This window comes from Equus przewalskii, chromosome 3 (assembly GCF_037783145.1).
Source record: "Equus przewalskii isolate Varuska chromosome 3, EquPr2, whole genome shotgun sequence".
Taxonomy (NCBI): domain Eukaryota; kingdom Metazoa; phylum Chordata; class Mammalia; order Perissodactyla; family Equidae; genus Equus; species Equus przewalskii.
Window position 1 is genome coordinate 21967670 of NC_091833.1, and position 19460 is coordinate 21987129.

Below are 19460 nucleotides of genomic sequence, written 5' to 3' on the forward strand. Positions count from 1 at the left end.
CCTCTACTTAACATGTGGGATGCCTGCTACAGCATGCCTTGCCAAGCGGTGCTATGTCCGCACTCGGGATCCCAACCAAACCCTGGCCGCTGAGAAGCGAAACTTGCGAACTTAACCACTGTGCCACCGGGCCAGCCCCTAAATTAACTTTTAAAGATTTTTCTGAATTAGTCTTGCAATAATAAAACGGCTCACAGACCATATTACTGCTTGAGACAGAGAACTGAATTCTGATAATTTTACTACATGAGAAAAGGGAATTAAAATGTGACTGGGAGGTGAGTTGACATTTTGCACATGGGGTTGGGTCGAATTTGCTGAAGAAGGTCTGAGCATCTCTAATAAGGAAGAGAAGGGGCCTGGCTAAGGTGAATATTCTCAACAATTCGTTCAATGGCTTTGCCAGTCAGAGTGACAAGCCAGTTTTGAAGCAGAAAGAGAGGAAATGGAGAGGTAAGTTACAAGAGTTACCCTCTGCGGAGGGCAGCGTCCTATCGCTATCGACAGGTGCAGACCCACCCTGCCCCTTGTCCAGCCCGTACTTAGGAGGCGAGGATAGCAGTAAGTAAGCCTCCCTGCGCCTCAGTCCCCCAAACCGAGGGCGGCCGGCAGCGGAGGCCCAGCCCTGTGGTAGCGCCGGCTCCGCCCGTGGGGCCCGCGGCAGCCAGCCCGCCACAATGCGGCTCCCCGGCGGGCGCCGGGGCCACGCCGAGCCCACGCCGAGCCCGCAGCTACGCAGGTCCAGCGGGGTTACGGGAGGGGCGGGGCCGGGGGCGGGGCGGTGGGCCGCGGGGGGCGGGGCCCAGGGCTGCTCGCGCGCGCCGCCGCGGCTCCGCGCGCCGTCGCGCCGGCCGGGTGTCCCTGTGCAGCCGCCGCCACCGCCGCCGATGGGGGAGGTGGAGCCGGCGCCCGCGGGCCCGCTCGAGCCCCCGGAGCCGCCCGAAGCGCTCGCGAGCCGCCGGCCGGGCGGAATCCGGGTCCTGAAGGTGAGGCGAGCAGGCGAACGGACGGGCGGGCGGGCTGGGGAGGGAGCGAGGGCGGGAGCGGCCATCCCTGCCCCGCGCAGTGGCCGAGGCAGCCGGCGACCCCCGCCCCGCGTCAGTCAGTCCGCTTCGCGGCTCGGCCCTCCCGCAGTCCCCTGGCGCGCCGCGGCCCCCGCCCAGGCCTCCGCGCCAGGCCGCTGCTGAGGCCTCGGCCGCCTCTGTCCCTACCGCTGCCCATCCCTGGCCGCGCGCCACCCGCCTCTCAGGCCCACGCCTTGGGTCCGGCGTCCACCCGGCCGCCGCCGCCCACTCGGCTCCTTCGGGACCCGGGGGCCCGCCTCTGCCGCCCTCATCCGCGCTCTGGGCCGGTCGCTGCTGGCCCGAGAGCGGGGCTGGAAGTACGCAGGGCTTTCTCCCCGGACACCTGAAGACATCACCCCAGCGGGAGGATGGCGGCGGTGATTGGCCGGGCGCCGCGGGGTGCTGGGGGCCGCGCCGGCGGGGCGGGCCGACTCTGCCCGCCGGCTTCCCACCCAAGTTAAGACCCGGCTGCCCGCTCCGAGGCGGCAGCCTGGAGAGAGTCCCCGGAGGAGCTTAGTCCCGGGGAATCGCTGGGCGTCTCGCAGAACGGAGCAGGGGTTGGACAAAAAGGGGCATTCCTGCTTGCGGGAGCGGGGCTAACAATCCAGGGAGACGGTAATGGGGGAGCAGTTATGCAACAGGCAGCTAGCGGGGCTTTTTGGCAGGAATTGGGGGGAGTGGGAGGAAATGAAAGCAGATGCAGGCAAGGGGGAGAGTGGAGCCTTGAAGGTGATGACAAGAAGTTTAAAAACACAAGAAATGCAGGGTGGGGAGGGGACAGTGAAGATGGTTAAAAGGAGGAGTTGTGGGAGACTAACTGGATGGAGTTTTCTACTAGCCTTGAAATCCATAGTTGGAGAGAAATTTTTTCTGTAGGTCAAATATGTAACTAGGTACCCTGGAGATAGAATGGAATTTCTTTTAGAGTTCTAGAAGAGGAATCTGCAGGATTTAAACTTGCCAAGGAGAAGGAAGAGAGAAAAGAAAATTTAGAAGATTTTGTATGTTTTAAAAATACTTTGCCAAACAATAGAAATACAGGATATTAAAAATACATTAAGTAATAGTTGTCACTTGTGATTGAGAGTGAGCATTATGTTCTTAAGATTATTTGTAGGACATCACGAAGATGAGAACACTGAAAAAAAGAATAGATTTGAAGCATCTGGTGAATCCATGAAACAACATAAAATAGAACTCTGTAAAATATAAAACATTTTTATGCTGCTGCCTCCCAATCTTAATGCAGTGATTTAGAGAAATAACTTTTCATAGTTTACCTCCACTTCTGAATACACCTTGTACATACCTGTTGTAACTTTAACCATAACTTGCAAATATAATTACTCAAAGGCTTTTGGATATTTATTTAAAACTCTAAGGTCACAAAAAATGTAAATCGTGAATGAACTAAAAAAAAACGTTCTACTGGCCTGGTTTATCAGAAAATAGCAGGTCTGGGAGATAGGTAATGCCCTCTGGTCTAGAAGGTAAACAACCTTGGCTTTTTTAATAACTTTTTTTTGGCGAGGAGGGAGTGAGTTGTGAGAAGGAAGGAATTGAGAAATGAGGATCTTTATTGATGGTCCTAGCTACCTTTCTATACTTCCAGGAAGTGGTCCAGCCTATCACTGGTTTCCTGGGGTTCCCATCTGGGACCGTTAGAAAGGTTCCAGAAATTGATCTTTAGTATAGTACTGAGCTGGTGGTGTGGGAGGCTGACAGTGTCTAAGGCCCTTGCATCCCTTGCTTTATTGCATATGGTCAGCACTTTAAGTAATCCTTGCAAATAAATGGGATCAGCTATGGAGAATAGGTGCTGTGTGTTCTACATACAGAAGTTCCCTTATAGCTGAGTGGTTGAATTTTGTGCCAAGCGAAACTGGAAAAGAATGAGTAGAAGACTTTTTGAATTATAATCTCCTACTTGTTCTTCTCTGAAGACCCTTTGAAAGGCTTATTGTTCTTTTTTGTAACTCTTTTTTACTTAATATCAAATCATGAACATCATTATTATCAAATAACATGCGTCTTCATAAAAAGGTAATATGACTAAGCCAGTGTACTTTTGGTGAATCTGTATGGGGTATTGGAAAATTTGGTTCAAAATCTGCCCCCAGATTTATTTAGCAAGTTATTTTTTAGAATGTATCCCTTTATAGTTGTAGTTGGACTATAAGTCTAATATTTTTCATACTGTTAAGGATATTGGGAGTATCTTTGAAGCATAAATTTTTCAGATGTTTTCTCCAATTTTGGGATTATTATTTTTTTACTCAGTTTGTGGAAGAAATGAAGTTACAACTAATATAGTCATTGAATGTTATGAGATCTGTTTTTACAATAATAGTTTGAAGTTTTTATCAAAATAAAGTGTGTATATGGTTTTTAAAAATCAATTAATACCCAGAAAGTTTTAATGAACCGAAATATTCTTCCTGTCCTTATCTCACCCCTTCCAAAGTATTCCTTAACATGTATATTCCTGGAGATGAGCCTATAATGTTTTAAAATTTCGAATGCAGGAACATATCTCCTACTTCAGGTTATTTCACATTCTACTAGAACTCGCTGAGTATGGAGAGTTACTTTACCAGACCGTGTTACCATGCATGTCTCAGAGTTCATTGTATATGGGCATTTAATATCCCCTTTGAACCCATCATAGCCCTCATTATCTTCATCTTTAGAGAGTTAAAAGCATAAAGCTGAAGTGGGTACTTAATTCGTGGCTTACTGTGAAGCATTTTGCTTTCTAGAAATATTTTTAAGTCTTAAATGTGCTCTTTATAGACTTGTTTGTTGTGAGAGGTGGTTATAGTTGTGTTCCCTTTTGGATAAGTTTGTCAACAGTTCTTATATAAGAATAATGGAGGAAATAAAATGTTCTCAGTGTAGTAATTCCAGTGGAGTAGTGATGCTGAAAGCATCTCAGAGGACAGTCCTGGCCTTTCCAGCAGTTACCTGATGGCTTTAGGCAGTGGAGAAGGAAGCACTAGGTAATTCAGTGGCTAATAATAGCTAAGCAGTCCATCTAGATTGTTGCTAGAAGGCCATGCTTGCTTGGTATCTAGGCCTTTTCAGTGTGCACTGAGCAGGTTTAAGAGAGTATCTACTAAAGTTCTAACGCAGTGGTGTATCTGTGGGTGGAAAATATCGTATAAATAGGAGATACGTTCTTTGACCAACAACACGTATGTCTCAAAAACGTAAAGTTCTTAAGGAGTTTATAGTCTTAAGGGAAATATATATACACATTTAAAAATGACTTAAAAATCCTTAAAGAAGAAAAATGGATGAGCTAGCGTAATACTTCCTGGGTCTTTCTTGACTTTTCTAAGATTGAAAAAGTCAGTGGGCCATTATGTGACCTTAGGAAATTTTTTCAAAGAAACTTTTTGGTGGTTTTGTGGAATAGTGTCTACTTGCTCTCTCTCTAAATAGCAGTGAGCTAAATTTCTCTCCACTGAGTACAGAATGCAGAGCTTCTTTGTTTAAATGCTACTGTACCATATAGAATCCTGTTTTCCTATGGACCAGTTGATCTTTCTCAAAGATTAAAAAATAAGGAATATTTAAAATTAACCGGTGGTTGATTATTCAGTGGTTAGAATTATTTAGTGGTACAAATGTGATGGCCCCTGTGTTTATAAAATAAGTACTTGAAAGCCCTTTGTTAATTCTGAGATGTTCTGCCTTGAGAAAATACTCTTGATGAGAAGAGAGAGACCTAGATCCTACTTGTAGCGAGGGTTTATCCTGCTTATCTAAAGTTAGAATCAGTAATAATCCTCATGGGTTTGAATAGCTATATTCAAATCCCTAAGATCTGTAAAATGATCAATTTACTTGTGTTATGCTAAATTTAAACAACGCTTGTTTTTCTTTCTTCCCACATGAGAATACCTTCTAATTTTTCCTTCCTCTTTCTTTACCACCTTTAGAAATTGAATTTTAGGTGCTACAATTATCCTCAAATATTAAACTCAGTAATTACAAAAATAATACTTGTGGGGCCAGCCTGGTGGCATAGTGGTTAAGTTTGCATGCTCCACTGTGGTGGTCAGGGGTTCACAGATTCAAATCCTGGGTACGGACCTAGCACTGCTCGTCAAGCCATGCTACGTAAAATAGAGGAAGATTGGCAACGGATGTTAGCTCAGGGCCAGTCTTCCTCACACACATCATATAGACAAATTTGCTTTATTTATAGATATTTCTGTTTTCCAATGAGGAATTGTAGCAAAGGTATTTTATTTACTTTGTGGCTGATAAAAAGAAAAGATTTTAGTGTTCTCAGTAAAAATGGAGATTTTTTTCCCCTAGGTTTGTTCAGCTTCTTGCCAGAGCTCATTGGGCTGAAGTACAGACTGGGAATAAATTTCTGTGATGTCAGCTGAATTCTGCCTTCATCTCTGTGCTACAGGTGTTAAAGCACTATCATAGATTCTCAGTGTAGAAGATAGGAAGAAATGTCAAATAAATAATTAAACCCATTGTGATCCACATAGAAATAAAAGTATGTTCAAGGTGAAGAAGTTCTGCTGAGGAGAGAATAGAATTATTAACTCTTCTAGGTAGGGGGTAGAATGGGGAGGAAGGAGGCTGCGTAGAGAAGGTGACATCTGAGTAGAGTTTTGAAGAATATCTAGTCAGGTGGACAAGAGAATATTTCAGACAAGTCACAGAATTGTGAAATAGTTGGCTTGTTTGGGGAGTTATAAGTAGTTAGATATGACTGAAACAGAGAGAAAGGCAATGGGGAATGATGCCGGAAAGGTATGTCAGTGTAATTGTTAGTGAACATTTCTGTTTTATTAAAGGGAACAGAAATGGCCCATCATAAAAATAGAGCAGGTAAATGTTGATCCTTAAAAACTTGTTATATTGCTGTAGCAATTGTTTTTGCTTTGAGATGATGTTGACTTCACAATGTATATAAATTTCACATGCCTAAATTATCAAATGCAACAGTAATTTTTTTTTGGTGAGGAAGATTGGCCCTGAGCTAACATCCGTTGCCAATCGTCCTCTTCTTGCTTGAGGAAGAGTGTCTCTGAGCTAATATCTGTGCCAGTCTTCCTCCACTTTGTATGTGGGATGCCACCACAGCATGGCCTGTAGGTCTCTGCCTGGGATCTGAATCTGTGAACCCTGGGCCCCCAAAGCAGAGTGTGCAAACTTAACCACTACACCACTGGGCCGGCCTCACAACAGTAATTTTTTTGAAACATGACAAGAATAGAAAGAATATTTGTGTAACATTGTCTTGATTCTGTACTTGCTTATTTGGGATATTAGGCAGAGGGTCAGGAAGCTAAAGAAATTTGGGTATAGAGACAAGTACAAAAATGTTCATTGCAGCATTGTTTCCAACAGTGAAAAATTAGACACAAACTAAATGCCATTGGCAGGAGAATGGATAAATTGCAATGTATTCGTATAACGGAATGTTATTCAAATAAATGAGCTGGGTGTATTAACATGGATATATCTTTAAACCAGTGTTGAACCAAATAAAAAAATTGCAGGGTGAAACATGTTAGGATTTAAAGTTTTAAATCACATAGAACAATACTGTATATGTTTTATAGTTATGTACATATATGGCAACATATAAAAATGCATGGAATGATAAATACCAAATACAGTAGAGTGTTTGTTTCTGGGGAGAGAGAGGGAAGTGGGAGTGTGGTGGGGTACCAGGTGGTTTCAGCTATGTTTGTAAGAATATATCATATATTTTTTTTTTTTTTTTAAAGATTTTATTTTTTCCTTTTTCTCCCCAAAGCCCCCTGGTACATAGTTGTGTATTCTTTGTTGTGGGTTCTTCTAGTTGTGGCATGTGGGACGCCGCCTCAGCGTGGTCTGATGAGCAGTGCCATGTCCGTGCCCAGGATTCGAACCAACAAAACACTGGGCTGCCTGCAGCGGAGCGCGCGAACTTAACCACTCGGCCACGGGGCCAGCCCCCATATATTTTTTTAAGAATAATCTGAACTAAATATGAAAAGATTAAAATTTATGAAAGTTGGGTAGTAGTAGGTACACAGTTATTTTATTATTGTTGACATTTTTCTGAAAACATAAAGAAAAAAGAAAGGGTCGGAGAAGATGATGGACAAAGTCATGAACAGTTGGCAGTACAGAAAACTAAGTTTCCAGGTTAAGAATGGGCATGGCAGATGGGGAAGCCTCCACGAGAGGAAGTGATACTCGCGCACGGTGTTGGTGAATGTAGAGTGGAAAGGTGGGGTGAGGACTGGACACGTCTACCTCAGTCAGACGTTCTAGCTAATGATTTCTTTCTCTTGATGTTTTTTAGAGAAATATGAAACGCAATGGGAGCAGAAATTGTTTGAATAGGAGAAGCAGATTTGGTTCCCGAGAAAGAGACTGGCTGAGAGAAGATGTGAAGAGAGGCTGTGTTTACCTTTATGGAGCCGACACGACCACTGCCACTGCAACCACCACCTCCTCTGCCTCGTCCTCCTCTGACTTACATCTTGTCCTTTGCACAGTAGAGACCCCAGCATCAGAAATATGTGCTGGAGAGGGAAGAGAAAGTCTTTATCTACAGCTTCATGGAGACCTGGTCAGGTAAGGTTTGAGTTTTACCATTCTATTTCTGCTGCAAGGTAAGTAATATGTGTTCCTGCTTGGAAGTGGGCTTTAGGATTTTAATCGTGCTAGAACTGATGTTGATTATGGAGTTACTAGGCTTGAAAAAAGATTTGTCCTTGGAATGCTGACTTTATGATTCTTGAATTTAAAAACTGTCAGTGAAGGAAAATTTGATAGTTGCTTCATTGGGATTACACCATAGGTCGGATATATAAATTTAAAATAAATATTTTAAAAGTTATTTTTTGAAAAAATAATACATAGAGGTAGAATGAAATTGAAATGTATAAAGGGAAATAGAGTGAGAAGTAAACGTGCTCATGCATGAGTATTTGTATATAAATTTCAAAACTAATGGGGCTATATGCAACACATTGTTGACTTAATCTCTCTTAGAGATCTTTTCATACTAATATTTATATGGTTTCATTTATTTAATGGCTGCATAGTATTTTATTTTATGAGTCTATCATAATTTTAGCCAATCTCCTATTAATGGAGATTCAGATTGTTACGATGTTTTGCTTGTACAAACAGCGCTGCAGTGAATATCCTTGTACCTGTGATATTTCTCATTTGTGGAAGTCATCTGTAGGATAAAGTCCTAGAAGTGGAATTGCTGGGGCAATGGATATGTGCATTTATAATTTTGATAGATATTGTCAAATTCCTCTTCACAGAAGTTTGGTGAATAATATAAAAATATACCTATTTCCCCCTTACTTTCTCCAGAACATGTTAGTGTTAAATTTTATATATAAATATAGACACATACTCATGCATGAGCGCATACTTGCTTGTGAATAGAAATGATTGTCAACGGTTTTTGAATAAGAGAATCAAAGTCAACATTCCAAGGACAAATCTTTTTTCAAGCCTAATGACTTAGATTTTTATAAATCTGGTAGGAATTTTGTTTTAATTTTCATTTATCTTAATGAGTGAAGTTGAGCATATTTTCATAGGTTTAAAAGCCATTTGTGTTTTCTTTAAAATTTTTTATGTAAACTTGAAGACAAAAAGTATTCTCATAGTAGTCTTATATTGTGCATATGAACTCTTTGATTCAGCTTTTTAAAAATATTACTATTAGTTCTTTGAGTTAGATGGCAAATAAGAGCTCCTTAAGTGCCTGACCATTGACTTTCTCTCCTCCTCCTTCCCTGGAATAAGTAAATGTTTTGAAACCAAATTCAAAGCTGTGGATTCGGTACTGTTGAAAGTGAGAAAGCAAGCTCCCACTTACACCTAAAAATGTGGTAATAATAGTAACACCTTAGCTAAGCTAAAAATTGATGTCATTTTAAAAGTCTAAACTGAGGTTTATTATGTGTTCCTTTTAGGATTTGGACTAATTCTTGAAAAAGTAGATTAGCAGTTGAATGTTTCCCTTGTTCACCAGTTAACTACATTTCCTAAATCCATTTGTAAAACGAGAGGATCAGACTGAGCGATCCGTAGGCTTTTCTAAATCTTAACACTGATTCCGATCTAATTTTATCAGGTGGAAGCCTTGACCTACATTATAGCTGGTAGTGATTGATGGAGTTCCTGTATTTAAATATAAGACTCATATGTATACTAATGCATATGTGTACAAAGATACTAGAAATGTGGAGAAAACCCTACCTGAATTGTCTTGCTCCTACTACTTGTGTAGTTAATCCAGATGTGATATAATTTACTTTTGTGAATCTAAACTACTTAAAATGGAGAGTTTTAGCTCTGGCCTTGATTTTGTAATGAAATAGCTCTCTGAAGGTATAATTGATTAGAAAATAATGAAAACACTATTGAACTGTGATTTGAAGAAATGAATATATTTTCATTGCTGGAGTAGAAACTCAAGAAGTCTTATCGAGCCAAAGAATGATGATGATGATAGATTTTAGCTAACATTAAGTGCTTTCTTTTACTGGTCAGCATGTCTAGTCCTTTACACACATTTTCTCATTAAATCCTCATAATAACTCCAAGGGAGGTAGTATCATTCCTTTCAGATGAGGAAAATTGAGGCTTTCAAGAGATCCCGGTAACCTGTTCAAGGTCAGGCAGGTACTGCCAGGCAGTTAGAATGCATAAATCATTCAAGATAGATGGTGGACTTTGTTCCAAGTAAAGGCACTCCGGCAGAGGAACTGGCACAGGTCCCTTACTCAGTTTCACTATTTAATCATACTTATTTAAAAGATCTTTTTTTAGATCTCTTACTCAACTGTTAACTGCTTGAGTTCAGTCCTATGTTATCTAGTTAGAGGAATTGGTACTTTCTTTGAATAGCCCTTTATAAAATAGTTGATGATCTAAGGCATTATCTTTTTTTTTTTTTGAGGAAGATTAGCCCTGAGCTAATATCTGCTGCCAGTCCTCCTCTTTTTGCTGAGGAAGACTGGCCCTGAGCTAAGATCTGTGCCCATCTTCCTCCACTTTATATGTGGGATGCCTACCACACCATCGCTTGCCCAGCAGTGCCATGTCACACCCGGGATCCGAACCAGCGAACCCTGGGCCACTGAAGCGGAACGTGTGAACTTAACTGCCGTGCCACTGGGCTGGCCCCGGCATTATCTTTTTTAATAACTTTTTTTGCTGCTTACTGAAGTATAATATGTATTCATTGTAGAAATTTTGGAAAAATGAAGACGTATAAAAAATAATAATAATTTTCAATGCTAATGCTTTTTGTAGATGCCTCATTTAATCTTCACAAGGATCTTGGAGGGAAATATTATTCCCATGTTATAGATGAGGAAAATGAGGCTTAAAAAGGTTGTGTCTCATGTAAGATCACTGAGCTAGTAAGTGGTAGAGCTGGAATTTGAACTCTGGCATTCTGACACCAGATCTCACATATTGCCTCCTCATAGCAACAGTTTTTTTCCAGATCTTTTTCAAAGTGAGTGTGTATGTAACTTAAAAAAATTACATATTGGGTCCATACTATATATTCAATTTTATTACTGCATGCTTCAGTTAATTTCCTTGTGTCATTAAAAATTCCTTAGACACTAGTTTTAATTGCTACAGAATATTCCATTTTATGGAGATACTATAACTTGTTTAAAAATTGAGAAATAATATGCAATAATCGTTTAGAGGTTGGATTCTGGAATGAGAGTGTATGGGTTCAAATCCTGGCTCTGACAGTTACTATGCAAGTTATATAACACTCTTTGCCTTAGTTTACTAAGCTGTAAAATGGAGGATAATAATATTTACATTATAGAGTTGCCATGAGGATTAAATTAATTATACACGCTATGAAGATTAAATGAATTAATACTTGTAAAGTAGTGCCTCTTAAACTCTAATGTCCACCTGAGGAGCTTGTTAAAATACAGATTCTGATTCAGTAGGTCTGGAGTGGCGTCTGAGAATCTGTATTAAGCTCTTATGTGATGTGCTAACACTTTGAGTAACAAGGAAGTAAAGTACTTAGAATGATGTCTGGCACCTAACAAGTGCTCAATAAATGTTATCTATTTGGGTTGTTTCACATCATTCAGCTCTTAGAAGTAATGTTGTGATGACTAAACCTTTGCTCCTAAATCTTTACACTGTTAATTTCCCTGGGCTATGTCCCAGAAATTGGATTACTGGGACAAAAATCACCCTATGTTTTTTTTAAATCACCCATGACTTCCTTCTTTCCATACTTTTTTTCAGTCATGGACTTGTCATTTAAGTAAAAGTGAAGGATTACTAGTTATAGAATTTTAGCACTTGAAGGAACTTGAGAAAGATCATCTACTAGGGAAATGAAGTCTACCCAACCTAGCAACCCCTCTACCCCCTGCCCTTTCCATTTGTAAGTATGTATGGGGGCAGGGGTTTTTGGCTGTCACAACTACTGGGGAGAATTACCAGCATTTAGGGGGCAAGGGATAGCGAGGCTTAATGTCCTCAATGTATGGGACAGTCTTGTACAACAAAGAATTGTCTTCCCCAAAAGGTGAATAACTTCCCCCATGGGAATCACTGAGACCATTTCGCTTCGTTTTATAGACGTGAAACAGGCCCAGGGAGAGTAGATTGAAAGCACATTCCTGCAGCTAGCTCCCTGATTCTAAAGGTGTCATTGGAGCACAAGTGTATTGTCTCCCATGTCACTGCTCTTTGCATGATAATGTTTCCTCTGTCTTTTTAGTTGAACTGTTTAAGTGATAAATGGCTCACTAGTGAAGCTTGGTGTAATCATTGCCGTCTGTCTGAAAAGTCGTAACGAGACCTTATGTGACAAAATGGAGTGCCCTTTGGCTCATGGTCATATATTTACTTTTATTCTTAGTCATCATAATGGCTTAAGATTTTTGTGTTTGATAGACAATCTTTTCAGATAAACTAAGACGCAATAAGATATGTATAAGGGAAAATAATACCCTTGGGATTTGGGATCCTGAGTTCTACATCCTTTTCTGTCACTGACTTGCTGGGTGGCCTCTTGCAAGTTACTGAAATTTTGTTTACCATATTTTGATGTTATAAAAGTGGAATGAAAAATCCTGTTTCAGGATACATACTGAACTGATTACTTCTGAGAAAGGAAAAAAGAGGTTATTTTTGTTTTGTGCTTCATATTTCCATACTATTTTAAAACTTTAAAAGAATGAGTTATACATTAAATAATAATTAATATTTAATTTGTTTTTATTAAAATGTTGTTTAGTTTTTACATTTTAGTACTTCTGAAATCAGCTTGTATCTTACAGTTGTTTGTGGATCATAGTTTAATTGGCAGTGTTCTTTCCTGTTGGTTATTACAGTACCATCTGGTTAACTGCAATACAGTCCTGACACTAACCACCCAGAGCTTGCACAGACTCATAAGTTAAAAAGCATGGTCCCTAACAAGACTGCCCTTACTTCAGACTCTGGCCGCACCTCTGACCAACTGGATACATATTTGGGGGTTCTTGTGACCCCCTTGGGTTCAATAATTCACTAAAAGGAGGCAGAACTCGAGAAAGCGCTATACTTAAAATTACAGTTTTAGTAGAAAGAGTGCAAATCAGGACCAACCAAATCAAGAGACACATAAGGCGAGGTCTGGAGGGTCCTGAACTTAGAACTTCCATGCTCTCTCCCTGTGTCACCTTCCCATCACATAAAATGTGTTCACCCACCAGGAAGCTCCACGGAGCTTCAGTACAGAGTTTTTATTGGGGTTTTATTGAGTAGGCATGATTGATTGAATCAGTGACCACATGCTTGAACTCAATCTCCAACTCTAAGGTCGAAAGAGGCTGGAGGAGGCCCAGCCTCTCCTCCCCGAAGGTTGGGCTGGCTCCAAGCCCCAACCCTCTCTTCACATGATTGGTCTTTCTGGTAACCAGCCCCCATCCTGAGTCATCTGAACCCTTAGCATAGACTCAGGGTTGGTCCAGGGAGCTCATGAATAACTAAGATACTCCCGTTACTCAGGAGGTTCCAAGGATTTAGAATCTCTCTCCCAGGAACCAGGGAAAGGACTAAGATTCTTTATTATCCAACAGTGATGCATTAAAAACTAGTATATTTTTAAAATGATAGTGTATTAGACCAATGAAATACAGTAATTTTAAAACATAACTTTTTTTTGGTATGAGTATACTTGAAGTGCTTTGAGCTGTCTTCTGCATAAATTATTTTATTTTTAATGTAGCTTGCCTAAAAGAAGCTAGGCTTTGTAATGAAACTAATACAAGTTCAAACCTTGATGCCATTATGTGCTAATGTATGACTTTCTGAATCTCATTTTTCTTATTTACAAAACAGGCGTAGCTTTGTAAAATGTAAAACACTTCCAGCATAGTGTGAGGCGTCGAGTAGACATTCATTGAAGTATCCTTTTTGTTACTGTTTATATTACTGGTCTTAACATTTTCAGATTTTACCTTTATAGGTGCCAGGGATTGAGTTTTAATTTTGAATTTGATACAGAGAATGCTGCTGTGCTTTGTTAGGGTCTTTGATGCAATGTATTATTCCCTGTGTTGGGTTTTCATAAGGTGTACTTTTGCCTCCTCTTATCAACTAGAATTTTTGTCAAATGATACTTGGGATGAAATTTACTCTTCTCTTACATATATCTTAACTATGGGCACTGTTTAGAATAACTTTAGCTACTCTTGGCTAAGAGCTTTTTAAACTGCTGTTGATAGCATTACTATACTGGATGACTGGTTTGGAGAGAAATAACTATATGCGTGTACGTTCAGACTTACAAGGACTATAGTAGCACCTAGAAGCCTTAGAAGCAAACTAAAACTATTATGAGTAGTCTTATTGTCTCTCCTTAAAGCAGTAGTAGAGATATTTCAAACGCTGAACGGAACGTTTCATTGCCAACATTACTCTCTCCTATACCTGGTTTGCAGTATATAATTTCCCTTTGATTTGTGAGAGATTTAACAAATAGCTAATCACCAGCCTGTTAAACTTTTGGAACTTTGAAACACAAAATTGATCTGTAAGCATGTTGCAGCATTTCCCTCCCCCATACTCTCTATTCTCTTAAGCAGATGAGTTTAATGAGTAAATGGAATTAGTCCTTCATTTTACTTGTTTTTGCAGTTCTTGAAGTATTTCTTGTTTACTCATTTATTCTAAATTAATAAGAGCAGATGTTGAGATTCTCTTGATTTTTTTTTCTTCCACCAGGGAAACTACTTTCTTTAGGCAGAAATTTTTAGAGAGTTTCAAAATCTGCAGAGCCTTTTTAGGAAAGGAAATTTGATCATGTAAAACATGTCATAATTAGGATCGTTCCATTTCTCTTGGTTTTCTAGAGAGAAATTGAAAAATCCAGCTAGTGAGGTTTGGCCTGAAATTGTTATTTCTTAGACCTGAATCTGTGGTCATTATATGGAATTATGATATTTAAATACATTGAACTCTATATCTAAAAATAATAGCAAAGTTCAGGTAGAATCTGCATTATATTAGGCAGGTGTCTTGGATACCTCATGGACTCTTGAGTTCTCAAAGACCCCAAAGATCGTCAGGCCCAACTGGATTCTTAGAGGAATCTATTCTAAAGTATCTGTGACAGATGGCTCTCTAGGGCTTTGTGAGCTATTTTGAGAGGCAGTCTGTTTCATTACTGGACATTTCTAATTATTAAGGTTCTTCCTTATTTTTAATACAAATTTACCTGAGCAGTTTTTTCTCATTGTTCCTGGTCCCGTTCTTTGGAGCAATCCAGAGTAAATCTAATCCTTCATAACACTGGAAGATATAGATAGCTCTTTATGCCCTTGGTCTCCTTGTCTTCAAGTTAATCCTTCAGTCAGTCTTCATGTTACATGGCTGATTGACCCTCCAGGATGCAGTTTATTAGAAGTCCCTCTTAAAATGCATCCTTCTTAGAAGACTTCTACTGTTGTACTGGGAAAATACCCAATGTTGTCATAGCCCTTTGTGAATTTTTATTTTATTTGACTAGAGATTAATTGTGACTGATGTTTTTATTCTGAAAAGTTTATTTTCCGTTTCTGTTAAATTCAATATTTATTGGTCTTTGTAGGCTTTTAGTTCTTTGGTCCTTCTCCATGTAGTAGTTCTGAGTTTATGGAAGCTAAAAGTCAGAACTGAGCAGTCACGAGGGGCCAGGTGGTTGTTTTATTTTTGTTTTTTTCACTCATCAGTATGATTTCCATTCCTAAATTACAGTTGTTTATATTCAACTCTGTGTAGGAGTCCCATTTCATGATATTTTTTACTTAAATCTTATTCCCAACAGTATTTTCTAGTCCTTTAACCACAAAACACAGATATTCCTCATGTCTTTTTGCCACGGTGCAGGGTGTATCAGGTTTCTTCTAATTAATACAATTTTTAAGTTTTCTAAACAGAACCCTTTTATGACTTAAAGACTAATGTTCTTCAAGACCTTTTGAACACACGTAGGTTTTCCTTTACTTGTTTTTTGGTGGTTGTTTCAGATGGGGAAGATATTTTTATTCTAATTAAAATTTGACTCTGGTCCTAAGAGTTTTTTAAATAATTGTCAGTATGTTATTGAACACTACTAAACACGAGATATTTTGCTAAGCACTTTACAAACTGTATAGTATCTTGTTATAAATAGGTAAATAAATTTAATAACAGCTCTATGAGTTAGGTACTATTGTTATTGCCATTGTATGGATAAGGAATTTAAGACAACGGTTAAATAACTTACCCAAGGGCATGCAGTTGATAAGTGGCAGAACTGAGACTCAAGTCCAAGCAGTCTGACTTTTGAAGCCTATACTCTTAGCCACTGTAGTTACAACTATTTGCTTTCTAATAAAATAATTATCAAAGAGCTGTCTTGCTGTTACTATTGATGTAGCCCCTATCAAAATACACATCAATCATTTTGTTTTTTAAATATTTTTAAGTATTTTAGGACTGTATGATTTTAAAAATGCAGTATCACCAGAGGCCACAAATGATTACTAGACATTCTGAGTTTACTCTAGCTTTCAGTCAGAACCATGTAGTAGAATGATTTCTGGGGAATTATTGGCCCATTCATTCCTAATTTTTATGGAAGAATCATCTATGAAGCCAGTGGAAATATATAGTACCTGGGAGATAGTAGGCAACCAAAGTCGACATCTCTAATTGTGTGTGCAGCTTATATGAAATCACTTGTAGCCAAGTATAATCTTTTGTATCTCATAACATCACTGCCTTTAAGTTTGAACTGAGATTCTCAAAGGACCCTGTGGGGTCCCTGAGACTCTTTGAAGAGGTACCTGAGGTCAAAACTATTTCATAATTAAAAAAAGACATTAATTTTCCTTTTTACTCTCAGTCTCTCATGAGTATACAGTGGGGTTTTCTAGAGGCTACATAGTGTGTTATCGCAACAGATTGAATGTAGAAGCAGATCTGAGAATCTAGCTGTCTTCCATTAAACCTGCTATTAAAAAGATTTACAAAAATGTAAAACAGTGCCTTTTTCACTAAATTTGTTTTATTTTGGGAAATATATTTTTCAAAAAATATTATTTACGTTAACATATAATGGGTTTATTATTGTTATTTAAAAATGAATAAAATATTTGGAAGTTCTTAATTTTCATTTCTGATTCACTAGACAGCAATAGTAAGCAACAGCTCTTTGAGTTTCTCAAAGACTCTGGAGGGATCCTAAGACCAAAATCTTTGAGCACCACTTGTTTAGATTAGTTGTATTGCATGATATTAAAGAAAATCTTGACGTAGAAGTAAAAATCTAGAGGATGTTAAAAGATTAAAAAAATGAAATGTCATTTTTATTACTTACTAATATTTTTCTTTTGAATTGTGTAAGCAGGAGACTGGAGCCCGCTGAACGACCTCTTCAGATGGTTTATGATTACTTGTCCAGGCTGGGATTTGACGATCCTGTGCGCATACAGGAGGAGGCGACGAATCCTGACCTCGGCTGTATGCTGCGCTTCTATGGTGGTAAGAGTTTGTCAGTGGCTTTGTAGATATGCTGCCTACTTTTAAATTGGTCATTCGTGCCTCATTCTTTCTTCAGCTTTAAATAAAAAGTATTTTATCAAAAGCTGTTTTTAAGCCAGTTAACTAGTGTAGTTGAAAAACGAGAGAGGGGCGTGGTTAAGGGAAGACTTAGAATTATTAGCCAAATATATCTTCCCTTTTTATTTTTTGCTCTTTGTTTTCTGGTGTTTTGCTAATTTACTAGAATTGTTTTATGCCTTTGCCAGAATCTTGATCAAATCAGTGCTTTAGTGTCAGTTATATTTTCAAGTTCCTTATGAAGCCCATGAACTTTTGGATAGTTCAAGAATATTGAGAAGTAGATGGTCATTATCATATACAACTTAACATTTGATGAATACATGTGTCAAATGTATATATTGTTGAATTTAGTGGGCTTGAAATCTAGTATTTTTTACTTTCTGTTCTCTTTTGATGCATTTTTCCCCTATCAACTAGTTTTTATGTGATCACTTCAGTAATAAGGATTGATTTTATAATAATAAACTTAGATTTATTAAAATCAGATATTTTCTGAATATTATTTTCTAAATATACATAGTCTACTAACACTACTACTGAGTACCATTTATTGAATGCTTACCATGTGCTTTTATGCTTATGAATTACCCAATTTACTCATTACAACCACCTTATGCTATAGGAACTATTATCTCGTTTTACAGATGAGAAAACTGAGAAAGAGAAGTTAAATAACTTGTCCAAGGTCATACAACTAGTAAGTGCCATTTAACAACTAACAGTTTTGAATTAATATGACCCACTTCTCAAACAATTGAACTAATAACTAAATTATTAGTGTATGTAGGCATAACCATTTACTAAGATTCCCTGCTCTCATTTCTCAAATTGTTGATTTAATTTCTGTATACTTCTTGATAGAATTCTTGTGACATAATATCACAAGCCAGTTTTATTAATTGTACTTCACAAGAGATTTTATTTATAATTTTTCGTCATAACAATATTTTATGACATGTTGTTCCTTAAAAGTTTGATTTCATTTTGTTTCCATTAATTTCTCTCCTTTGCTGGTTTATGGAGGGAGAATAATTGCTTGATTAAAACTGAGGAAAGTCTTTTAAGATTAATTTAAAGAACACACCCCTCTATTACTATAAAACTTGGTGAAAAAAAAAAAAATCCAGCAACTTGGAACAGTAACATGCTCCTTATCTGATTGTGGTTGAACATGAGTTCTTCATTATATATTTTCATTCTGGGATGAAAGTTGAGCATTAAAGTGCCAGTGACCTCATTTTTAACCATTGAGATTGCGTTTGCATTCAGTTATATTGCAATTTTTGGCACTGATTACATTAATTTTCTACCACCACCTGATAAATTGTAGCATGCCCAGGATCTTAATATACCTGTAAGAGGATGTTTCCAGTAGAGTCTAAAGAGTACCGATTTGTAGTACTTATTGTATTTTGGGGGGAATCTTTCCAGAGAACATTTCCAAAAGTAAGCTCTATTAATTTAGAGAAGCTGGTTTAATTTGAGTGAGAAAATTATGTTTGGGAAAGAAGTTTTTACAGCTAATTATTTTTTAAAATAATTATTTTTGGAAAAAAAAATATATATGGCACCAAAAACAAAAGGTAAAAAAAATATATATTGATAAGTCTATTAGTTATCTCTTGGCTATGTAACAAATTGCCTCAAAACTTGGTGACTTAACAAGATAGTAAATATCTTTATATTTACTGTTGGCCCCGTGGTCGAGTGGTTAAGTTCTCGCACTCTGCTTCAGTGGCCCAGGGTTTCGCCGGTTCGGATCCTGGGCACAGACATGGCACTGCTCATTAGGCCACGTTGGGGTGGCGTCCCACATGCCACAACTAGAAGGACCCACAGCCAAAATATACAACTATGTACTTGGGGGATTTGGGGAAAAAAAGCAGAAAAAAGAAAATTGACAACAGTTGTTAGCTCAGGTGCCAACCTTTAAAAAAAAAAGATAGTAAATATTATCTCATACAGTTTCTGTGGGTCAGAAATCCAGGAATACTTTAGCTGGATGGTTCTGGCTTGGGTCTCATGAGATTGTAGTCACTCTGTTACTTGAAGCTGTAGTCATCCCAAGGCTTGAGTGGGGCTGGAAGATTCACTTCTAACATGGCTCACACATCTAGCTTTTGGTAGAAGGTCTCAGTTCCTCACCAGCTTTGGCAGGAGCTTTCAGTTACTTGCTATGTAGACCTCTCTACAGGGCTAAGTGTCTTCACGACATGGCGGCTAGCTTCTCCCAGTGATGAAACACACACACTTGAGGCCTCAGTGTTTTTT

General features: G+C 38.7%; 1 protein-coding gene across 2 annotated transcripts in view; it reads left to right on the forward strand.

Moving 5' to 3' along the window:
* The first annotated feature begins 814 nt into the window (after nt 1-814).
* The window catches only part of PHLPP2 (PH domain and leucine rich repeat protein phosphatase 2), a 71492-nt gene continuing 52846 nt past the window's right edge, over nt 815-19460 (forward strand). Inside the window, exons 1-4 of one of the 2 annotated variants that reach the window (XM_070613833.1) lie at nt 815-986; nt 7390-7664; nt 16975-17108; nt 17834-17886. Coding sequence is in view for 1 of the 2 variants with exons in the window: in XM_070613832.1 (XP_070469933.1) it covers nt 888-986; nt 7390-7664; nt 16975-17108 (508 nt within the window). In the remaining variant the exon portion in view is untranslated. The remainder of the gene's footprint in view (nt 987-7389; nt 7665-16974; nt 17109-17833; nt 17887-19460) is intronic. The other variant, XM_070613832.1, reaches the window with a different exon arrangement.